Source organism: Microtus ochrogaster, chromosome 7, assembly GCF_000317375.1.
Source record: "Microtus ochrogaster isolate Prairie Vole_2 chromosome 7, MicOch1.0, whole genome shotgun sequence".
In the NCBI taxonomy this organism is placed as follows: domain Eukaryota; kingdom Metazoa; phylum Chordata; class Mammalia; order Rodentia; family Cricetidae; genus Microtus; species Microtus ochrogaster.
The window spans coordinates 24,864,439-24,889,114 of NC_022014.1; the positions used below are offsets into that span (position 1 = coordinate 24,864,439).

At 41.6% G+C, this 24,676-nt stretch overlaps 2 protein-coding genes across 3 annotated transcripts; one reads left to right on the forward strand and one right to left on the reverse strand.

The window, feature by feature from the left end:
* Window positions 1-861: 861 nt before the first annotated feature.
* LOC101997826 (olfactory receptor 3A1) lies at window positions 862-1,821 on the forward strand. Its single transcript, XM_005349572.2, has one exon. It carries the CDS (start codon window positions 874-876, stop codon window positions 1,819-1,821), a length of 948 nt encoding a protein of 315 aa, XP_005349629.1. The 5' UTR covers window positions 862-873.
* Window positions 1,822-2,111: 290 nt separating this feature from the next.
* LOC101998115 (olfactory receptor 1P1-like) lies at window positions 2,112-11,748 on the reverse strand. Of its 2 annotated transcripts, XM_013347135.1 has the most exons (2): window positions 10,840-11,748; window positions 2,112-2,117 (listed from the first exon to the last, which is right to left on the reverse strand). In XM_013347135.1, the coding sequence occupies exons 1-2, from the start codon at window positions 11,746-11,748 to the stop codon at window positions 2,112-2,114; spliced, it is 915 nt and encodes a 304-aa protein (XP_013202589.1). The 2 variants fall into 2 exon arrangements, with proteins under 2 accessions (XP_013202589.1, XP_005349630.1); XM_005349573.2 differs by lacking the exon at window positions 2,112-2,117 and having other exon boundaries at window positions 10,777-11,748.
* Between the last annotated feature and the right edge of the window lie 12,928 nt (window positions 11,749-24,676).

The window sequence follows — 24,676 nt, forward strand, 5'->3', positions numbered from 1 at the left end:
AAACTCTGTCAATTGTAGACAATGGGGAAAGCTGAAACAAGCAAGGGAATAAATGCCACCTTAGCTAAAGTCACTGGTAGGTTGAAATTTCCTTTAGTCTCTCTCTCTCTCTCTCTCTCTCTCTCTCTCCACACACACACACACACACACACACACACACACACACACACACACACACACATTCTGCTATACTCTCATAACATTATACCATGAGAATTTTGCTTCTTAAGGAAAACACAGTAGTGAATGTAGTTTCCTGTCTGCATACATTGGTATCATAAAAGTAAATAGGGACTTCAAAAATTTTAACTCCTGTTGTCTTGACAGCTCTTTTATTTTTGCTGTTAGAGTTTCTTTCCAACATACAAAGTTTGTTTGTTTTTTTTGTTGCTTGTTTCTCAGGACTAGTGTTGCGAATGCTACAAGTATTGTAAAATTAAATATAACGGTGCCATCTTTCTCTGCCCTCATTCTCCCAGAAAAATCAGATGCTGTCCTCTAGCAAAGCTCACTCTTCTACAGGACCAAAACTGGGCTGTTTTCTCTTTAGAATGAAGTCTGGATTTGGCCTGTGATTTGTGTGTACATTAGGCAATTGGTCTGATACATGTTACAAACACGTTGACACACATGTTCCTTTAAAGGCTATACCTCAAAAACAACAGGTTACATTTTAAAAATTATTTCTTATATTTTTTTGAGATTATTATATAATTACTTCATTTGGAGGGAGGAATGGGAAGGGAGGTAATGATATAAGCTCCTCTTTTAAGCTTCTAATTGGTGAGCTTTCCAGCAGCCGTGATTTACATTTCCTCAATTCGTTAAGAGATCTGATTGCTTTCCTACTTGGTTGTTTCTTTAGAGGAACTCATGCAGCCAAAGCCGAGAGCCAATGGAACAACGGTTACTGAATTCATCCTGCTGGGTTTGGTGGAGACACCAGAGCTATGGCCACTTGTCTTCCTACTCTTCCTCTTGGCTTACATGACCACGGTTGGGGGCAACCTTAGCATCCTGGCAGCTGTCTTAGTGGAACCCAAGCTCCACACTCCCATGTATTTCTTCCTGGGGAATCTTTCAGTGATGGATGTGGGGTGCATCAGCGTCACCATTCCCTGCATGTTGTTTCGGCTCTTGGCCCACAAGCGTACAATTCCATATGGGGACTGCCTCACACAGCTCTTCTTCTTTCATCTTCTGGTTGGCGTTGACTGCTTCCTGTTGACAGCCATGGCTTATGACCGGTTCCTGGCCATCTGCCGGCCCCTCACCTACAGCACCCGCATGAACCACACAGTCCAGAGGATCTTGGTGGCCACGTCCTGGGCTTGTGCCTTCAGCAATGCACTAACACACACTGTGGCCATATCCACACTCAACTTCTGTGGCCCCAACGTGATCAATCATTTCTACTGTGACCTGCCCCAGCTCTTCCAGCTCTCCTGCTCCAGCACCCAGCTCAATGAGCTGCTGCTCTTTGCAGTGGGTTTCATAATGGCAGGAACCCCCATGGCACTCATTTTCATGTCCTACATCCACGTGGCAGCCGCAGTTCTGCGAATCCGCTCTGCTGAAGGCAGGAAGAAAGCCTTCTCCACATGCAGCTCTCACCTTACTGTGGTTGCCATATTCTATGGCACAGGCATCTTTAACTACATGAGACTTGGGTCCATCAAACTTTCAGATAAGGATAAAGCTATTGGGATTTTCAACACGGTCATCAGCCCCATGGTAAACCCACTCATCTACAGCCTCAGGAACCCTGATGTGCAGGCTGCACTCTGGAGGGTATTCACAGGGAGGAGAGCAGCAGCTTAAGGAGGTCTTAAGGCTCCTTCCATCTATTACTTTTAAAAGTAAAGCTGGGGATAGAGGGTGTTCTGTAGTGTCAGAAACTTCAACAAAATTTTCAGAACTCTTTTCATCTCAGAGCTTAAGTTAAGGGATAATAGTTATTGTCCCCAAAGAAGTTGTACCCAGGTAGACTATGGTGTGTACATGGTTCTCCCCTGTCTGCCCTTTGATGATTTCTACGTTTAGTCACTGTATCTTCCCTTTAGCTGGAGTTCCCAAAGTGTCTCAGAAAGCATCCTTCTGTGGAGTATTATTTATTCCTCAAGTTCTAGACTAGGTGGTCTGTCTATGCCATCTAACCCAGGAGGGAAAAGCTCCTTCCTCTTATAAAACTCTTCTGAGGTTCAGAGGAAATGGCGAGGCAGCTTTCTCTGGAGTTTCACATACCCTAGCCATTCTAGAGAACTCCGTATCTGGGTGCAGCTCACAGACCTGAGTATAAATATTAAAACTCCACTTACATGTAAGAAAAGTTATGGTGCAAAATGAGCTTCCCTCAATTACCATACTTGTATTTTCTAAACCTCTAAAAGATAAGAATTCCTAATCTAAATATTTAAACATTCCAACGCCCTATTACTCAATGTTAAACTCCTCTCTAAATTTTCACTCCTTGCCATAAACCTGCAAACCGTAAATCTATGTATGAATGTAGACTGCACTGTGATGCCTCACCCTGTCAGTGAGAGAGAGTTCTAACCTAGAGTGTTCTCACATCCTGTTTTCTGTTTACCAGTCATCAATCTAGTCATTGCTTAGTGCATCTTCCTCCTACGTGTTTTTTAGATTAATTACTTGTTTCTGACAGTGTTACTGTCTAGTTGATACTTCTCTAATTTATTTCTCCAACACTTTCTTTTGACCTGAATCTATGGCTTCACTACTCCATGATAGTTGATGTGGCTAGATAGATTGGGGGATGGCTAAGATAGAGATGGAAAGGAAGGGTGTGGAAGGGGGACATAAAACAAGATTGGAGGTAGAGCTTTTGTGGGAAAATATAATTAATTGATGAGGAAATAAGGAGAAATCAGGATAGAAGCTCAAGTAAAGGGCTTGAGAAGAAAGAACAGAAGCATTAGAGAGAGTGGCATGGGCTCCAGGGAGAGAATAGGAGATGGGGAAGAATTCAAAGGATGATAAGATAGAAAGGAGCTATTAAAAGATTTGAGAGGGATAACATTTGTATACCAGAGATAGATGATTTGGACTTCCCATTCTGTGTGGTCCAGCAGCAACCAGTTCCTTACAGCCCTGAAGGTGTTATTGTTGTCCAGTCCCTGTCCTAAGAAAGCAACATCTCAAGTTTTGATGAATGTGCTAGATGCCCGGGGACTCAGCTGCTACTCCTCTAGACAGAGAGGCTCCTATAAAGTCAGGAAGAATGTCTGCCAGAGGAGGAAATACAGCAGGGATGAGGAGATGTTGGTCATGAATCCAACAGATCGTGACTAACACCTGGTCCACATTCCTGCCTTTTGATTCATCCCTGCTAAGGCTGTCAAAAGACAGAAGGAAAGATGCATCTTACTTGATCTATTTTGAGTTATCAGACAAACTTCAGGATACAAACAGTGAGCTTCCTCCAGGGGTCTGGGAAAACATGGAGAGTTCTCAGCTCATATCCTCTGCTGTCCATGATGTCGTTGACCTCGAGCAAACTCCTTAACATCTCTTGACTTGCATTTGGCAGGAGGGACAAAGCAATCTTCATGGCTCTCTCACTGCTAATGTTGTCTGGTTCTGTTAGTCTAAGTGTCTAGAAAGATTCTCATTCTATTAGTGCAGGGAGTGGTCACTTCTTCCACCATAGCTTCTCACCATCAACATTTAAGACCACAGTGAAACAGCTTGTTTGCCTTCAAGTTCCTGGAGTCTCAGGTCTTCCCAGAATATAGCTATTCACTCCAAGCTTCAAGGGTGACTTGCCTAGTGACTTGATATGGCTCCGTCCCTGGGTGAAGCAGAACAACTGACACCAGTAACAGAAAGAAACACTTTAGGCAGTAATCCCACTTCTCTGTTTACCCAGAGACATCACAGGGTTTCTTGAACGATTTGGAAGCTTCTTTTTCCTTTGAAAGTAATGTCCTGCTTATTTTCGTTCCAAACTAGAAATCTCTTCACAATTTAAATTTGCCATGAGACATGAAGCACATCGTGTTGTAAAAGCTCAAACGGTGCAGGATGTCACCATTGCCTTTCTACACCAGGACCACAACAACGCTCCACACATCCACTCACACACATTCAAAACAACACATTGCTTTACAACTAAATTTCATCTTTTACATTATATAATTATAGAAATCAATATACAAGCATGTCTTATCCATTTTAATAGCTATAAAATATTTTACTTTATATATTAACAATGATCTACTTCACCAACTCGTTTATACTTTTTGCTTTTCTAAGTGTTAATAATTCTGAGATTAATATTTATCTGTGTTTCCATGCATATGCAATTACCTCTATTGGTTAAATTTCTACAAGTAATATATAAGTGTGTGTGTATGTGCTAAAGGAAATACAAAGACAAATTTGAATTTTGGTAAGTATTCTGTCCTTCTTTTGCCAAAAATTGTGCAGCATTTTACGTATTGATTGGCACTGTGTGAGAATGCCTGTTACTGCGCATCTTTGAGGTCACTGGGTATTATAAATATATCTTTTGTCTTCAACAATTAAATACAACATTGCAGTGTTCTTTAATTTGAATTCCTTTATAAATGTCATTAGTTATCTATAAATGGTTGGATTGATGGACGGATAGATAGATATTGATATATTTGTTATTTGCATATTCTGTTCTGTCAGCAAATTGTTCTGGTGTAGGTGAGCACACAGTAAAGAAACAATCAACTGACCCCTCCAAGTTAGCGGGAGGGTTTTATTGTAGGTTTGAGAGAGAACATCCAGAGGCATCTGGAAGAGTCCAGAGCAGAGAGAAAAGAAGCAGACTGAACATGGACAGGTCTGGAGTAGTGTGACATGGCAAAACCAGGTGGGTTAGAATAGGACACGTAGCCGAGGGAAGGGAAGCTGTGGACTGGAGCAGCCTGGGAGTTTGTGGTGGAGGAGGAGTTGCGAAGAGCCGGGATGCTACTAGTGTGGACCTAATGCATAACAGGTACACGTGAATAGGAACCAAAGGTGTTTGGAGACTTGCATGGGCTTTGATATGTAAGGGAAAAGGCCTTGTCTGGCAAGCGGAAACCCATTCCACAGGCTCTTGAGGAATACCGCTTTTTGTATAGTACAACTTAAGAAGAATCATGACTGTCATTTTGGAGTTATCTACTGACTTTTAGGTAATTGGGATTCCCTTTGGACTTGACATCAAATTTTTGGGGAGTGGGGTGGTTGCCCTTTTGGTTAGTTTGTATATATTTTTAAAATTTACTTTCTTCATTATTAGTTAAATAAAGCTTATCTGGTAAGTGAAAATTGTACATATTCATGGGTTAGCATTCTGTAATACCCATATACATTGTATAACCTTTGTATTAATTGGAAGACACTGTTCATGTTCCAAGATGGCACCTTTGCCATGTACCCCACACACATAATCCCCCAGTCCTCATCTGCCTTTACTTTTTAGAGCCTCATCTGACCAAATTGAGTTTTATATTTTCATTAAATGAATTATCTTTGTTTGTGTGAAGACCATAATAAAAGGACTTTCCATTAAACATTGTATCAATGTTGTATCTCTCTGTGACATCTTTTAGGCCTTCCTGGTTTTTCTTCAAACCAAGTATTTGATATATTTAGTGCTTACTTTTGTGTACACTCTAACTTTTATCTCAATTTGTTACAAGTGTTCCATCATAATTAAATGTAAGTTTGGTAACCTATAAAACATGTGTGATAAACAGCAAAAGAAAAAAATGCTGTATAAGATCAGAGCTGTGGACAAAGACAGATTTTTGTCAGATATGTTTGCCTGATAATCAACATGTACTAGGAAATCAAACAAATCCTTTAGGAATTCCAAAACTCAGTGATGTCAGAGGGAAACTTTGTATCTCTTACAGTTCAAACAGAAGTCCTAAGATGGGGTTCATATAGACAAAAGGGCCAACAGGTACTTTACAAAGGAAGATGTAAAAATACAGGATATATATACAACACCGTTGGTCTTCAGAGAAAAGCAAATTACAGCCACAAGGCTACCGATGCTGAGCTTCTGGAAGATTCTGTTTCCATTAGCCTTCAGCCTATTTCCTCACTCCAGGAATGTCCTCTGGAGACTACCAGGAAACTTAAGTAATGATTCCTCTGGTCCCATGTAAGGTCTCTGCTCCCAGGGTCTTCTGGCCCCTTCCTGAGTGTTCCTCTAATGTGTTTGCCATTGTTCTGGCTGAGCTTCCACGCACATCTCAGTGGTTCAGTAGGACCAACTCCAAGCATCTTTGTAAGGACATTCAGTTCTGTAGTGGGGAAAGTTCCCCCATATCAGATAAATTCTCTGTACCATCACATCTAGCCCCACTCCTTGGTCATAACTGTGCTCACATTTTGTCCAGGAACTGGAGGAATTCTCAAGTTCGGACAAGATGCCTAGATATTGAGTCAACTCCTTAGTGCTAATGAAATACATTTCTATAAACCAAATGCCTTAAAACCACAGAAATCTATTATTTCATCACTCTGGAGGCCAAAAGTCTGAAACAAGTCCAATAAACTAATGTAAAGGCCTTACAGGGATGGTTCTTCCTTGAGGCCCCTAGGGGAGAAACTATTCCATGTCCCCAGGTGTACTGGCTCCTGGCATTCCTTGACTAGCTGGCACATCCCCAACCCTCATTTCCAACAACTTCCATCAACCCGTTGCCTTTTTTTCTACACTAATGACTTTGGAGCTGTTAGAACTGGTTATTGCTGGACCATATAGAATGAGAAACCCAAATCTTCTATCTCTGATATATCAACATTATACCTTCCTTTCGATCCACACCACCACTTCCAGGACAACCCACCACTTCCAGAATCGTGTTCAGATCCCGAACCTTCTTCCCAGTGGCCTTCTCTAATGAGCTCCCCGGAGAAAGACCGACATTCTTGTGGACTCATTAGGGAGCTGAGGCTGAAGGGACTTCCCCTCTACAACTGCCTCCCTCCCCGGACATCTTGCTTCCAGGTTCCAGTTCAGTCTGAAAATGGACTCCTCTCTGCTCAAAGGCCCTGGGATGACATCTGAGAAAGGAGACATCTTGGGAAGGCCTCTTCTAGTTCCCAACTGTATCTGTTGCTTCCAGGAAGACCAATAAAGACATAGTCACATTATCTACCCCTCAGTGGCCCTATCGTTCAGTGGGACTGACATCATCCGGCTTCACTCCAACTGCGTGAGAAAACTTAAATGTCAGAAAGTATGAGACACCGTGGCTGTGTTAAGGGCTGGGATGTTTCCTTTTATATATTTTCCCTAATCCTCCTACTTTTTATAGAAGGGCCAACTTCTGACTTCCCAGAGCATGACACCGCCTCGACAAAGGAGATATCAGCTTGCTTTTTCTTCATTTATACCCCAGTCATACAGACACCCCCCCCCCATTGGATAGTAGAGCGTGTGCAGCTCCTCAACCTCTTTCATGAAACCTCCGTGGTTTGATGTGCAGCCTAGATGAGTATGGTTACAGGTTCATCCTCAATTCTTACAGAAAAGACAAGGGATGTCTGTTATCACCTCAAACTTGGCGTCATACAGGGTTTATCAATGTTACTGGAAGGGAGAATCCACTTAAGGGAAGAACCAGGACAGTGATTCAGAGAACCTGGCTCCTTTTCTGGTCCCCTTTCCCCTGACCTCTTCATTCTTAAGAAGCATATTCTCTCTGTGTTTAAGAGAATGCGGGGGTTAGTTCACTGCCCACTCCTACTTCCTCTGCATCAGATATCCTGCAAAATTTCTGTGTTGAACTCTTCACCACTGAGGGTAAGGAGGGATTTTCATCACAGGGAGTTAGTTCCAAGGGGGAACTGTCACTGCTCAGAGGAGATTCAGGAGAGGGCTCCTAGTGGGCTCAGGTGACTCTGGGATATGCTGTAGGCAGCTCAGTTGAATCCCAGTGGCATTATGTAAGTTGCATGTTCATCAGTGTGGCAGGAGTCATCTTGTTGCTTTTCTAGACATATCTGTAAGGTGGGTTCTTCCCAATATAGACTTTGTCTGGAGGCTGTCTGTAGAGTTCGTTTGCATGTAGACTGCAGACCAAATGGTCTCACAAACATAAATGAGCCTCTGCAACCCTGTCCCTGGAACTCATCCTCTACCTCCCTTAAATCATGGAATCTACAGGAGTCTAGCCCAAGTTTCAGTGTGTTCAGAAAGTCTTCCAGGACTTGCGTAGATCATGCTGGTGCTTTCTCTTTCTTTTTCCCCCTATTTTCAAGTTGATTTTATTGAGCTATGCATTTTCTCTGCTCCCCTCCCTTCTTCTCCCCCCCTTCAACCCTCCCCAAGGTCCCCATGCTCCCAATTTACTCAGGAGATCTTGTCTTTTTCTACTTTCCATGTAGATTAGATCCATGTATGTCTCTCTTAGAGTCCTCATTGTTGTCTAGGTTCTCTGGGATTGTGATTTGTAGGCTGGTTTTCTTTGCTTTATGTCTAAAAGCTACTTATGAGTGAGTACATATGATATTTGTCCTCATGGGTCTGGGTTACCTCACTCAATATGATGTTTTCTAGAGCCATCCATTTGCCTGTAAATTTCAAGATGTCATTATTTTTTTTGGTGTGTAGTACTGCAACAACCCTGTCCCTGGAACTCATTGTGTAAATGTACCACGTTTTCCTTATCCGTTCTTCAGCTGAGGGACATTTAGGTTGTTTCCAGGTTCTGGCTATGACAAACAATGCTGCTATGAACATAGCTGGGCACATGCTCTTGTGGTATGATTGAGCATCCTTTGGGTACATACCCAAAGTGGTATTGCTGGGTCTTGAGGAAGTTGTTTCCTAATTTTCTGATAAATCACCATACTGATATCCAAAGGGTCTGTATCAGCTTGCACTCCCACCAGCAATGCAGGGATGGTCCCTTTACCCCACAACCTCTCCAGCATAAATTTTCATCAGTGATTTTGATCTTGGTGATTCTTACAGGTGTAAGATGGAATCTCAGAGTTGTTTTGATTTGCATTTCTCTGATGACTAAGGATGTTGAGCATTTCCTTAAGTGTCTTTCAGCCATTTTAGATTCCTCTGTTGAGAGTTCTCTGTTTAGTTCTGTACTCCATTTTTTTTATTGGATTTTTTCTTCTTTTGTTAACCATTTTCTTGAATTCTTCATATATTTTGGAGATCAATCCTCTCTCTGACGTGGGGATGGTGAGGATCTTTTCCCATTCTGTAGGCTGCTGTTTTGTCTTGTTGACTGTATCCTTTGCTTTACAGAAGCTTTCCAGTTTCAGGAGGTTCCATTTATTAATTATTTTTCTCAGTGTCTACTGGGGTTATATTTAGGAAGTAGTCTCCTGTGCCAGTGTGTTCAAGTGCACTTCCCACTTTCTCTTCTATGAAGTTCAGTATGGCTAGTTTATGTTGAGGTCTTTGATCCATGAGGACTTGAGTTTTGTGCAAGGTGATAGATATAGGTCTATCATTCTTCTACATGATGATATCCAGTTAACCATTTGCTAAATATGCTTTTTTTTACCATTTTATTTTTTGATTCTTTGTCAAAAATCAGGTGTTTGTAGGTGTGTGGATTAATATCCAGGTCTCTATTTGGTTCCATTGGTCCTCCTGTCTGTTTTTATGCCAACACCAGGCTGTTTTTAGTATTGTAGCTCTGTAGTAGAGTTTGAAGACAGGAATTGTGATGCCCCCATAAGTAAAGGACTGTTTTGGCTATCCTGGGTTTTTTGCTTTTCCATATGAAGTTGAGTATTGTTCTTTTGAGTTCTGTGAAGAATTTTGCTAGGATTTTGATGGGCATTGCATTGAATCTATAATTTGGTAAGATTGCCATTTTTACTATGTTAATTCTACCTACCCAAGAGCATGGGAGATCTTTCCACTTTCTGGTGTCTTCTCCAATTTTTTTTTTCAAGGATTGAAAGTTCTTGTCATATAGGTCTTCTACTTGTTTGGTTAGAGTTACTCTGAGATATTTTATGCTATTTGTGGCTATTGTGAAGGGTGATGTTACTCTGATTTCTTTCTCAGCCCATTAATCATCTGTGTAAAGGAGGGCTACCTGTTCTTTTGTGTTAATCTTGTATCCTGTTACATTAGTGAAAACGTTTATGAGTTGTAGGAGTTCATCTGGTGCCCCATGTTGGGTGCTATTCTGTTGTCTGTGGTTTTTGTCCTGCCCAGATCCTGCTGTTAGTAAGTCTCAAAGAATTATACAGAGGTCTACATTAATTATAAAACTGATTGGCCCATTAGCTCAGGCTTCCTAATTAACTCTTACAACTTATATTAGCCCATTATTCTTGTCTGTTAACCACGTGGCTTGGTACCTTTTTCAGTGAAGCAATCACATCTTACTTGCTCTGTGGCTGGGTCACAACTGCGGAAATGAGCTTTCCTCTTCCCAGAATTCTCCTGTTTTCATTGCCCCACCTCTACTTCCTGCCTGGTTGTCCCGCCTATACTTCCTGCCTGGCTACTGGCCAATCAACATTTTATTAAACTAATGAGTGACAAATCTTACGGTGTACAAGAACATTATCCCACAGCAATCGTCATTCTAGTGAAAGCAATTATTAAATAAATGAAGAACTAAAAAATTCATAACAAGCCAAAGCATAATGAAATCCTTTATTTTCCTCAAATCTAAGAAATTTGAGGTGAGGAGTGAGTGAGCAGGGCTGTGATAGAACATATGTAGGATTTAGAAGGAGACACTTGAGGCAGAAATTACTGGAAGATCTCAGCAGAGTGAATTGAGGACACTTTCAGCTTCTCTGTAAAAGTCCCTGGTCCCAGGAGAAGGAGACTTTGCCCCTGACAATTCTGACAAGTGCCCCCTTCATGTCCTTGTTCCGCAGGCTGTAAATGAAGGGATTCAGCAGTGGAGTCACCACTGTGTACATGACAGCAGCTAAAGTGTCCTCTACCACAGAGTTGGAGGATGAGGATGAGGGGCACAGATAAGCCCTTATCACTGTTCCAAAGAACAGGGCCACCACAGCAAGGTGGGACCCACAGGTAGAAAAGGCCTTGTGCCTCCCCTGGGCAGAAGGAACTCTGAGTATAGCTGACACAATGCGGATATAAGACACAAGGATGAGCAAAAAGGGGATTAATATGACTGCACCCCCCAAAAAGAGAAGCACAAGCTCATTAATTCTGGTGTCAGAGCAAGCAATCTTCATCAGGGGTCCCAGGTCACAGAAGAAGTCTGGAATGACCTTCTTGAAGCAGAAGGAGAGACGGAACATGAGGAAAGTGTGTGTCATGGCAACAAGATTTGTAAGGGTCCAGCAGGCTGTCACCAAGAGTGAGCAACGCCTGAAGCTCATTATCATCGTGTAGTGGAGAGGGTGACAAATGGCCACAAATCGATCATAGGCCATTGTGGCCAGGAGGAAGATGTCCATGTCTCCAAAAGTTAAGAAGAAGTAGAGCTGGACTAGGCATCCTGCATAGGAGATGGTCCTGTTCTGGGAGTGGATGTTCACCAGGGCCTTGGGTACCGTGGTGGAGGTGAAAAGGATGTCAGCACAGGACAGGCTGGCGAGGAAGAAGTACATGGGGGTGTGGAGTCGAACATCAGTAACAATGGCCAGGACAATGAGCAGATTGCCAGTCACGGTGACCAGGTACATCCACAGGAAGAGCAGGAAGAGGATGTGCTGTTGCTCTGGCTGCTCTGAGAGTCCCCAGAGGAGGAACTCAAAGGTGCCAGTCTGGTTCCTTCTTGCCATGAGCACAGAGGTCAATGAGGGAAGTCCTGAGCTTGCTTTCTGAGATGTTTCACTCTAGAAGATTGCTGCACACACCCTTCTCTGAGCTCTAGAGAAGAATCACAGAGTTTGCATAGTAGCCATCTGGTTTATTCATAGGCCACTTAATGCAGCCTGCCCAAGATGCTCTTCCAGAAAGTTCTGCAAGATGCAAATGATGATCATTGAAACAATCTTCTTGGCTGCTTTTCTACATTTCATCTGGCTACCATATCTTTGATTGTATTATAATTTTATTTAGCAATGTTATAAGGATCTAAGAAGATTTGCTCACCCACCCTTATGTGTTCTATAGGCCCTGAAGGTCAATTCTGCATTCTGGCTTAGTGCCAGAAAACTAACAGTAATAATATTTAACCCCAGACATAACTATCTACACTGAAATCTTTGACTATTTGGATTCAGCCTGCCAAACCCACTCAAACCACTCTTTGATCTGTTGGCAGCTGTTCTGATCCAACAGTGTCACAAACTTAATATTCTGAAGACAAGAGCTCATTCTTCCCATTCTTCTAGAAATCATGATTCTCCAGTAAGAAATATACTTAGTAAAGACCTGTGATATCTAGACTATTCTCAGAGATTCAGTGGGTACTACCTTCCCAAATCCATCCCAGGACTCTTCCTTCCTCTAATGGTCACTGTTCTACATGTGTTGGATTATCATAAACTACCCATAAATATGTGATATTATGTGTCAGTTACAAAATAAAGTAACTTTAATTATGTAAATTACTGACTGCCTAAAAAATATTCATAATAATATTCACACATCAGAGCTTATGGAATATTATTAGCACAGCAAAGGAGAATACACTGCCTCAAACACCTTCACAAGATTCAATAAACCATACAATACACAGGGACAAGAGCAAAGTGGAGGAAAGCAGGAAGAAGGAAAACATTTAAAGTCAAAATGAAGCTCAACATCAGAAAAGTAACAAAATATTTTTTAGTTATATCCAACAGTTTGTCTACACACAAAGGAATGAATTAGAACCCCTACCTCAGAGCATATACACCCCTAATTCAGAATGGACAAAGGCCTAACACGTAAGAACTAAAACTGTGAAAGTTTTTGAATAAAATATAAGTCACAATTTTCAAGTAAATGAGTGGTTTCTTAGAAACGACACCAAAGTACACGCCACATGATAACATGACACTAAAGAAAACATCATCAAATTGCATTTAATTTTAATTAAATTAAAAATGAATTTGAATTAAGCTTTAATCTAACTAATTAAAACATTTGTACTTTGAAGGATATTCCCAAGAATTTAGAAAATGCGAGGGCTTTTATTCTTTGAGACAGGTTCTGTCCTTAAATTCTCTACATATCTAAGGATAACCTAGAATTACTGATCCTTCTGCCTCCATCTCCTGAGTTTTAGATTCTGGGCATGTACCAATGTGCTCCATTTGGGGAGTAGGGATTAAAATTTTATCTAGGATATATAAGCAACAGTTACAACTTGATAAGGAGACAATAGCTAACAGTGATATATTTTAAGCATTTTCCAGTGAACACTTTCCCAAGCAAGTTTACTGAAACCATATGGTCAGATGTACTCTTCTTCCAGTCTATGTAGCTGTCCCCTAGAAGGCATAGCTGTCTGCACTAATGTTTTCATATAGAAATATTTTCTGTCAACAACCAAGAAACAAAATTGTTTCAAAGGAGAGTGAGAGACACACACACAATGAGATGCCACTTCACACCTTCTCTGGGTCATCAGGCCAGTAAGTCAGGTAACATGAACTGTATCAAGGATGAGAAAACACTGAGGCCCTAGGACCCTGCTGGTGGAATGTGAAACAATTTGACCAATAGGGAAAACAATGTGACATTTCTCAAAAGGCTCATCATAGCGTTATATGGCCTCATTACACCCAGGAAAAGCAAAAACGTGTACATAAACTTCTGAACATTATTCATTATAGACAAAAGCTGAAAACAACCCAAATGCCTACCAGTTGGTGAAGGGGTCCATGGTGAGACCGCAGTGCCCCTGGACTCTAGAGCGCAGATGTCAACATGTGCCTGGAAGTTGATCTGTTCTGCATCAGAACTGGGGCTGCAGCCTAGGGACTCATATTTCCAACAAGCTCCAGGTGATGCTGATGTTGGGTAGGGAGGGCATGGTACCCTCCTCAGTCAGTCCTTGCTGTACAAAATGAGCTGCTAATGACTGAAGTCTGCATTGGGAATCCTAGCAACCACGTGCAATGCAAGGTCCTGGACAAGCCTCATTTAAACACTTCTATCAAAAGGAAAAGTTTATAGAATATTTAGAGTAATCTGAATATGGGCCAGTGAAAGAACAGAATTAAATTGGTGTTGTAAATGCTTTTTAGGGGATATGTAAGAGGCTTCTTAAGATATAGACTGAATTTTTGGGGGTGTAATACCACAGTAGCTATAATTTGTTTTGACATATGTCGACATAAAAATATGAGTTATTACAACCTACATGGATACAGGCAATATTAAATGGGTGTTCTAGAAACAAGAACCTATTTTGTGCAATTAAACCTTAAGATATGCTTTCCAAATTCAGATGCCAAAGTCAAAGAGAATAAAATAATGGAAAAAGGAGATACAGTAATAAAAAATAAAATCCAAAGATCCATTTCAAGAATCTGTAAACCCCATGGGAAGAAACGAAGTAACGTGCTGGAAGCTGAAGCAACTTCTACTGAGATGGAATGACCCCGCTTTTATAAACAACCGCTTTCCTAGATTCTGCATGTAGTTTTAAAGATTAAGAATAACCATATATCCATATATCCTAAAAGTTTTTAGTGTCAAAGATTCATTCACTGAACTCTATTAACACTAGCAAGCATCTTTTGAGAATATTCTGAGATATTGTTCACAGTTGTTCACCTAGTTTGCTTTGTTTGACCATTTATCTCCGTTTGCTTGTGAGGTAGCTGGTGCTCAGAGATCTTTTCTAACACACCGTGAAACTTTCCCCAAACTCTAAAATTTGGACCTTTTCTGGACCATATCAGTTTGACTCTTCTCTCTTGTTTTTGGGTGAACTCAAATCAAAGTGTGATTATAATACAATTGCAATTAAATCACTAGTGGAAATTCTTAAGTCTAACTTCGAATAATAAACAATGATCCAACTATATACTCTGGTTCCTCTCCATTATACCATTCACCTGATGGTATGATGGGTTCACATGACACTCTATATAGGCTAATGTTGTTTTGTTTCCTTCTTTTGATGCCTTTAAAAATGTATTATTTCTATCATCTTTTGAGATTATATGATTGCATCATTTTCCCCTTCCCTTCAAAACCTCCCATACATCTCAGCTTGTTCTCAACGAATTCATGGATTCTTTTTTACTAATTGTTGTTATATTAATATATATGTATACACTCATTTATGCATATATACTATGATACACAGACACGCGCGCATGCGTGCACACACACACACACACACACAGATACAGCCTGCTCAGTATAATGTTCTTTGTAATCATGTTTTCAGGGCTGACCATTTGGTATTCATTACCAACTGGTGTGCTCTTCCCTGGAGAGAACTATTTCTCCTGATCTCAGCATTCCTTAGTTCCCTGTCTTAGTTCTTTTTGTGTGTTCGTCCAGACTGAAAACATAATACATACTTGTAACGTGCTGTGGTTGAGAGACATACAGCATGCTCCTGGAGCATATGATGCCAATGCAGCCAGAACATTGCAGCTCATCTGTGTACAAGGGAATGTGCACTCACTGCCACCAGTACCAGACCAGGGTGGAGATGGAAAGGACAAGTGAGATTCTGAACTGCTAGGGAGAGACTTCAGGGTGTCTGGGGTCTGAGAGGACAGCTCCTCCCCTGGACTAGGACAGAACATGTTACACTGAAGCCTGGCTGAGAGCTCAAGAGCAAAGAAAGATCACCCAAACTTGAGGAAGGGGACACTTTCTGGAAAACTGAGCAGCGTGTTTCTGCCAGTGCCTCAGTTGAGACTTGAGTAGAATAGGAAAACAAAACAAAACAAAACAAAACCAAAAAGCAAAACACAAGGCAGCAGACCTGAGTGCAATGGGTTCTTTATGGACCCTGATGCCGAAACTCTTAAATCTTAAATCCTTTCAGAGGGACTAGCAAACCTTACTACAATCCTGTACTGAGCAAGGAAGGTAAGGGTCATGAGTTGCCTGAAGGTTACACATGAGAAAACAACAAAACCTGAGTGTGATCTCTACTCTTTTTGATTCTAAATGGCCTGCTGTGGTGTGGTGTGCTTTAGACAGAACGATAGCCTTTCAGAAACCATGCTTGAACCAAAATCAGTTCCTTTTGGCAGCTGTTGTCCAGTGACAGGGGCTTCCTTCCATGGTGGTCTAACAGACCCTGCTTTGTGGCTCCTTAGCTGTCGTTCTGGGCTCGCTCAGTACAGGTGGTCTCCTAGGGACCCAACCCTTATCTTTTCCACAAACAGTCCCACCATTGTTACGCATGTACTGTTAGTCTAATGAGATAGTTTTCAATTCCTTATCCAGGAAGATTTTCTGCCAACCCATACCTGGACTTCAGATCTGGACGCTGCTCTTCACATTCCTTGGAAATAGGAGCTCCTTCAGCAACCTCTATCCCATCACTTCATTAAATTCATACCAGTTCCCAAAGACTGTAAAGCCTTTCTAGAACTGGTTAGTCAGAAATTAAATTTCACTGCCTCCACTTTAACACAATAATTAGTCACTATACTTGCTAACTCCACCTTCGCCACCACATGAAAGGCCAGCTCCTCCCTTTCATTTCCACTGCGATACTGCAGTGCCTGAGCTCAGGTCAGGAACAAAGAGATGCTCAGAATGGAGCCAGGAAGGCATGAACACTGGGCACACATAGCTCTGCTGCTCCATTCTGCCCTCATAAACTGGGGCAGAAGACAGTAAAACAAACAAAAATCCAGTCATCCTGACTTCATGAGGTAGAATTCCAGAAGAGACTGTCCAATGGTCAGAGAGCTCAAGAAATTTCAGCCTCTTTTCTGTCTGCAGTTGTGTTCAATGGGTCATGTAGAGGCTTGCCTTTGATGCAGATTCTAGCATACAGAATCCACCCCCCAGAAAGCAAATTCCCAGGCAAAGCAGAGACCCACTTTCCCCCAGAATACTTTCCATTCTGAATGTATGCTCTAGGATAAAGAGCATGAGACTTATGGCCAGGCTGTAGGATGCACTCAGGGTTTCCCCTATGTGAAGGGGAAGATTTCTTTTACCTGCTTCTCCTCCTGCCCACAGGAACGACTCTACCTTGCTCCATGTTCCTTGTTCTCAAACCCTTTACTGGCTACACCAGCCTTAGTGCTCTTCCTTCACCTGCCCGCCCTGCAGCCTGTTTCCTGAACCTGTCCCCTGAAGTGTTTGTTGACCGCAATGACTTCCATGGAATCCCCTTTTGGTTGGAAAGATGTGAAATGTACACCATCATTCCTCCCAAGCACTGCCATTGCCAAGATACGTTCGCTTTCACTGTCCAGTGATTAAAATCGTCCCCCTCTACTTGCTCTTCAGAGAAGGGAAGCAAACCTTATTTACGTTTTCTCCCAGGTCCTGACATTCTGCCTCTGTGGTGGTGAACAGGGGTCCTTTAAGGTGCCCTACCCCAGTTGTGAGCTCACCATACTGCCTGTGTGTGTCCCTGACACCATCACTATGGCCTGTGGCCTCTTCTTCAGTCCTCCGTGTTGATCCATGTAACATGGAACGTTCCCTGAGACTCAGCGGCTGTTTCTCTTCCAAGTGGAGTCTAATAAGATTACATCCTGAAGCCTCCTTCGGTGCTCAGGGAAGCCCTACATGCCTCATGCAACAGGACTGCAGATTGAGCTCTGTTCCTCAACATCAGGACCCCAATACCACATGAAGAGTTCCAGCCCTGGGCTATCAGAGGACTTACCCATGTATTTATTTCCCAGAAGAGCCAGTGTGAGACTCCATCTCTTATGGGAAGCTGGAGCTTAGCAATTGTCTCAGGACGCATATATTCCCTCAGGAGCAAGTTCTTGAAAAGGAGATAAATGTGGTCCAGTAGCACTGGACATCTTCCAAGAAAACTCATTAACTCTCTGTTCCCTAGACTGAACTAGAGAATGCTACCTCATCTAACTAAATAAAATCTCCTTTGGCCCATGACTTTTTACACCCCCTCCTTAAAGTAAATGACAAGCTTCTGTTGAAATTGTTTTATTGTGTGAGTTTTTTAAACAGTAAACATATAATATATAATTTATGTATACATACATATAACACACACATATGAAATAATTGTCATTGTCCCTTCAGTGTGTATTTTTCCTCAGTCTTTCTAAGGTCACTCCAGTAATTGCTTGGTTCTGTAAGGAGTTCAAAGAGTAGGACCCCAAAATTAAAGGCGCCAATTTGAAGCATTCTTATAGGCTACATATTGGATCATAGGACAACAAAATAATTCTACTAATGCATCATAACTAAGTGCATAAAGGAAGGTAAGGATATCCCACTAGTACATGTTGGTGACTGAAGAGAGGGGAGGTAAGAGGAGAAAATAAAGGCAAAGAGAAAAAGAATGTTCATCTTTAGGAAAGAGTACAACTAATACATTTTAAATTTGAAAAAGCAATACTAGTGTAATATCATAGTAATAGTCTTTTGCAAGTTGCCTATTAATGATAGCAGAAGAGTAGCATCATTCTGTACACATGTCTGTACATGTCACCCTTTCCAAATGATCAGAATAACATGCCTACATTTGGACAAATTATGTCTTCCTATATGATGTACTTCAAAGGCAAAAGAAGAGGCTTTGTGTATTCCTGGCTGAATGTGTGTGTGTGTGTGTGTGTGTGTGTGTGTGTGTGTGTGTAAACCTGTACAAGATGTGATCTATGAGGTTTCCAGCTTTGCTCCCCCCAAAACAATAGTGATCTAACAACTCTCGGAAGAAATCACTCATACACACGTTCCTGCTGATGTCCATTATTGAAGATACGCCAGGCTCTTTTGGTGTGTGCAGTATGGAATCTCCTCCCCAAGCAGCCTTATCTCTCCATCTCAATGGACCAGGGGCATGAAGGGTTGAGGATGGTGATGGTGTCCAGGTGAATCATCACAGCTGTGAGCACTGACTGAAGGCTTTTCTTCAAAGCAGAATGATTCTCTTCCATGGTGAGCATGAGGCCCAAGATAACAAAGAAGTTGCAGAACAACCTAGGCAACTCAAAGACTAGAGACTTCCCAGTGCCGTGCCCCAGTGCCGAGGGATCCCATTCCTTACCACAGAGTTCCATGGCCTCCCCAGTTCCCTTCTCTAATCATGACATAGGCATGACTGAGCACTGAAATGAGCTGCAAACTTAGGGCCTCACAATCAGATCCTAGTTTGGTTTTCAGCCCACTTGTCTCTACAGAGGAATGAATGACCCTCCATGTGCCCTGGGGGGATTCCTGGGTTTCCCTGTGTGCTCCTAGATTGTGACTTCAATATTGCCAGTTATCAGTGTGCAAGTTCCCTTCATTAATTGCTAGGACATCAAGAAGAATACTTGATACTAACCTTAAAATCATTGTTTTCATGACGAGTAAATGCCAACAGCCACCAGATACCTCTGCACGGTGTCTCCTCCTGCACTTTTCCATGAGGGACCTACAATGATCTTTAGAATGGTCTGTCACTCAGCTAGCCTGGGTCTGAAAAAGCATGGGATAAAACCGGACTTACATAGCGGACAATGAGGACTACTGAGAACTCAAGAACAATGGCAATGGGTTTTTGATCCTACTGCACATACTGGCTTTGGGGGAGCCTAGGCAGTTTGGATGCTCAACTTACTAAACCTGGATGGAGGTGGGCGGTCCTTGGACTTCCCACAGGTCAGGGAACCCTGATTGCTCTTCAAGCTGATGAGGGAGAGGGACTTGATGGGGGGGGGGGGAGGGAGATGGGAGGCGGTGGCGGGGGGGGGGGGAGGCGGAGATCCTTAATTGAATAATAAAATTTAATAAAAAAAATGACAAAAAAAAGAATGGTCTGTCACTGTTTTGGTGTAACTCTTGATAGAGTCTTCGAATGAGAAGCTTGACCCTGTCATACACAAATTTCTAAACACTCTGATCCCATAATTCAATTTTAAAAGTTTCATTTCTGCCTGTGTAAGTGGAGTTTAAGGATGGAAGCTCAATCTACAGCAGTCCCAATATGCCAGGCTCAGTCACCCAGACCCATACTAAATATAAGATTAATGTACCGAGTGAGGCAGCACACACCTTTAATCTCAGCACTTGGGAGTCAGAGGTAGGCAGATCTCTGTGAGTCTACATAAGTATTCCAGGATGGCCATGCTGACATAAAAGGACCCTGTCTCAGAACAAACAAACATAATTATTAGGAAAAATAGAAGAACACATGGTAAATTTTGCACAGATTAATATATAAATAACCAAATAATAAGTCAGTTGGCATTTTGATTCAGTGTTACAGCACTTCAATGGCCAGTGCAAGGCCTCAGGTTTAGTCCTCATTTCTCAATAAATAAAAATGTCAAAATAAGTTAATACATTCTAAGTGTGAACTATTTACTGTGTGATATTTTAAGAATGCATATAATTAAAAATATGTACTATTTAAAGAATTACACACCTAGCTTCTCTGGTACTGAGGATTATAGCTTGGCTATCCTTTGCTTACATACTGTGTTTGTCTTTTTGTGTGTGGATTACCTCACTTAGGATAATATTTTTCTAGTTCCATTTATTTGCCTACAAATTTCATGATGTCATAGTTTTTTTCCCACTGAGTAATACTCATTGTGTAGATATACCACATTTTTTAAAAAATACATTCTTTGGTTGAGGGGCATCTAGATTGTTTCCAGGTTCTGGCTATTATGAATAATGCTGCTATGAATATTGTTGAGCAAATGTCCTTGTGGTATGGTTGAGCATCCTTTGGGTATATGCCCAAGAGTTGTATTGCTAGGTCTTGGGGTAGATTAATTTTCAGTTTTCTGAGAAACTGTCATACTGATTTCCAAAGAGGTTGTACAAGTTTGCATTTCCACCAGCAGTGGAGGAGTGTTCCCCTTACTCCACATCCTCTCCAACATAAGCTGTCTTTAGCATTTTTGATCTTAGTTATTCTGACAGGTGTAAGATGGAATCTCATTGTTTTTTATTTGCCTTTCCCTGATAGCAAGGTGTTGAATGCTTTAAGTGTATCTCAGTCATTTGAGATTCTTCTATTGAGAATTCTGTTTAAGTCTGTACCTCATTTTTAATTGGATTATTCTGTATTTTGATGTCTAGTTTCTTGAATTCTTTATGTATTTTGAATATGAGTCCCCTGTCAAATATGGTGTTGGTGAAAATCTTTTTCCATTCTGTATGGTGCTGTTTTGTCTTATTGACAGTGTTCTTTGCCTTACAGAAGATTTTTGGTTTCCGAAGGACCCAAGAAGGATGCATGGATCTCCATGGGAAGAGGAAGTAGATGAGATGTCATGGGTAAACTGGGATGAGGGAGTAGAAGGGAGGGGAAGAGGGCATGAGAAAGTGAGGAGTCAGGATGGTTAAGTTAGGGGCAGGAAGGAGGAGGAGAGTAATGAACGAGATATCTTGATAGAGGAGATCATTATGAGGTTAGGAAAAAAGCCTGGTTTCAGGGAAACACCCAGGATTCTACAAGGATGACCCCTAACAATAGTGGAGAGGGGGCCTAAACTGGCCTTGCCCTGTAATCATATTAGTGACTACACTAATTGTCATCATGCAGTCTTCATTGAGTACCTTATGGAAGAAGATGCAGAGATCCACAGATAAGCACTGGGCCTAGCTCCGGGAGGCCATTTGAAGACAGGGTAGAAGGATTATATGAGTATTCCCCAAGATCATGATGGGGAAACCCACAGAGACAGCTGACCTGAGCTTGTGGGATCTCACAGACTCTGGGTGAACAGGTAGGGAACTGGCATGGGACCAATCAAGACCTCCTGCATCTGGGTGGCAGTTGTGTAACTTGGTCTTTTCTGGAGCCCTTAGAAGTGGGACCAGGACCTCTCCATGATGCATGAGCTGGCTCTTTGGAACCAATTCCCTATGGTGGGATGCCATCTTCAGTCTTGTTTCAGGGGGAAGGAGCTTGATTCTGCCCCAACTTGATATGACATGCTTTGTTGATTCCTATTGGAGCCCTTACCCCACCTAAATAGAGAAGAATGAGGGGTGGATGGGGTGGGTAAAAGGAAATTGGGTAGAGGGAATAGGAGAATCAGAGGGAGGGGAAACTGTGGTTGGTATATGAAATAAATAAAAATTATGAATAAAAATAAAATGAAGTAAAATACCAGGACCAAAAGTTAAAAAAGATTACATACAATTTATTCAATTGTTTTAACTTCATGAGGATGCATTTATTATTATTACTGTTTCCATTTCAGTTAGGAAATGTTGGCCAAAGGCAGCTATAATCAATATATGTCAAAGCCAGCAACTGGTGAGCCAGTCTGGGCTTACAGTATTCACCACCACTTTCTTTAGAAGGCAGTGACTTCTCTGTCACAGGAGCTACTAGATCACAGGGAAACCACTATCATTAGGGCTACTATGAAGGTGACATATATTAGATGGTCTAGATTCTGTTGACTCTTTTCATCTCTCAGAATCTGGAAAATCTGGAAACCTGCCATCAGCATGGTACATTAAAGAAAGAATGGCTGTACTTGAATGCTTCTCTGGTCAAATCCTAGTGAGAAGATGAACTGTGATTCTCTTTCTTTGAGACACTAGACAGCAGAGAGACCTATGTATAGGCTTGCAGAAATACCAGATCTCAATTATACTAGGGTCCTTGCAACTCCCAAGCCGTAATTTCTAATAGAGTCTAAACAGCAGAGGCAGAGAAATCCCAACAGTGAGGATGGAATAGGTCAGCCCAGAGCTTGAACCTTGGAGACATTCTCTTCAATAGTCTCCAAATCACTCTTGAGATCCACATATCCCCTAAGGGCACAAGCAGATGAGTTTCCATGAGTCTCAACAATTACTGTGACTTGAATCTGAATGAGAGAGTGATATAAAGGAGACTTTATAACCTACTGGCAGGTTCCCAATCTTATTGCTAAGACCCATTTGGCTGCTGTTTGGAAGGTACCTTCTCCTCAGGCTCCATCCAGGACAGCACTTTTTGCTCCTTCTGCTCATGGATCAGAAACTGTGAGCTTATACGTTCCAACCATCCCATTCCTATCTTCTCCATCTAAGCAGAACACAAGGATGCTGTTCCAAGAATACATGGACCCAGGTGCTAGTGTAGCTGCTTGTAAGAAGCTACTTGTGGAAGAGGGGTGAAGGTTACAGGTCCAGGATGTCTTATGACAATATCTGTTGACTTCAGGTAGGTCTGAGGACATTGAAGACAGAGTACTTATAATGGCTTGATCTAGCCACATAGCAGCACCAGCTGTACAATGACCCTCATAAAGTCCCCACAACTTACATAGAATTGTCATAACTCTTTATCATATCATATACTAGGTGAAATGAGCCACCAAATATTATACAGAGAGTTTAGAGGGACACAAATCTCATCCTGACGCTAAAACCTAAGTCCTGAAGATGTAATATATAAAAGACAGACTGAGAGAATTCCTGCTCTGACCACACGGTTCCTGGGGCTTTGTCCATGAACACAGGGCTGGAAAGAGGCAGTTGTAATTTGATTACCCCAGTCTAAGAAATTTCTATCTCCTGAATTGTGTTGCATATGTGTTGTGTGTTATGGACATGTGCAGTCCAGCCATGCAAATGTAGGATCTTAAGAGAGAAATTACAAAGATGTGTCTGCTCCCACTGTTTGCGACTTGGCAGTGGTCCCTTTGCAGAGTCAGAGTCACAAGGAGTGGGACTACTGCAGAAATCTAAAAACATGCGAGGCATATTTCTTTGGCCTAGTCTCTTGTACCCAGATGAGAAGGGTAAGCAATTGGGCCCACCGGCCCTTGAAAAACTGTCCTCAGTACCAAAGCTCATGTCAAAGCCCGAACACTCTCCAGGGGTGTAGATATGAGTGGTGGGCTGTGTGTGAGACTAATGCCTTCCAGGAAACCCAGGCCTGTTCTTGATGTATATCCCTCTCTTCTTCTCAACAGTACAAAGTTACTTTTGCTTCTTGTCCGGCTTTCCACAGAAATCATACCTCCCCCATGACAGAACTCTAACATCTGACACCATGGACCTCCATGCTTAGCCCCTATGCTCACAAACCACTCTCCTTTTACTTTATATATTTTTGTTTATCTGTTTATTATACCAAAACTTTTGTGTTGCAACTTTTCCTTATATTCTTGAACTGTATTTTTATAATCAAACATTATTTGCAATAGACCATTCATCAAAATGTTGCTGCATTCAGTAGTCACTTAGCATATATACTCAAATACTTATATTTATATTAAATAAAGGGTTGAATATCTCTTTTCAGAAAGGGTTAGTGGGAACTGCATCCAGTGTGCTAATACTTATAAATAGCAAGTCACTGAATAAAGCCCTTTTACTGACTCAAAACCCTCTACAAGACAAACACACAGACTTTTTTTCTATGTGACTTCCTTCTTAGTCCACAATATCACGGTACTCTTGCTTTGATTGGCTAATGTTACCATCTACAGTCTGAATTTCTGTCCTCAAGGATTTTTCCAAAATTATAAACTTGGACTTCATCTATGAATTAATGGTTAGAGTGAGTTAGTTGGAAAAACAACTCTTCCATGTATGCAATCACACCTGCATGTTATGAACATATTTTTAGTTCTATAAAAAGCCACCTCTGCAAATGAGCCTGGTCAAGAAAAGGAGAACACAAGGAATAAAAAATAATGT

What these genes read in the sequence shown, in the direction of transcription:
- LOC101997826 (XM_005349572.2), top strand. Translation starts at nt 874, where the DNA reads ATGCAGCCAAAGCCGAGAGCCAATGGAACAACGGTTACTGAATTCATC.
- LOC101998115 (XM_005349573.2), bottom strand. Translation starts at nt 11,748, where the DNA reads ATGGCAAGAAGGAACCAGACTGGCACCTTTGAGTTCCTCCTCTGGGGA.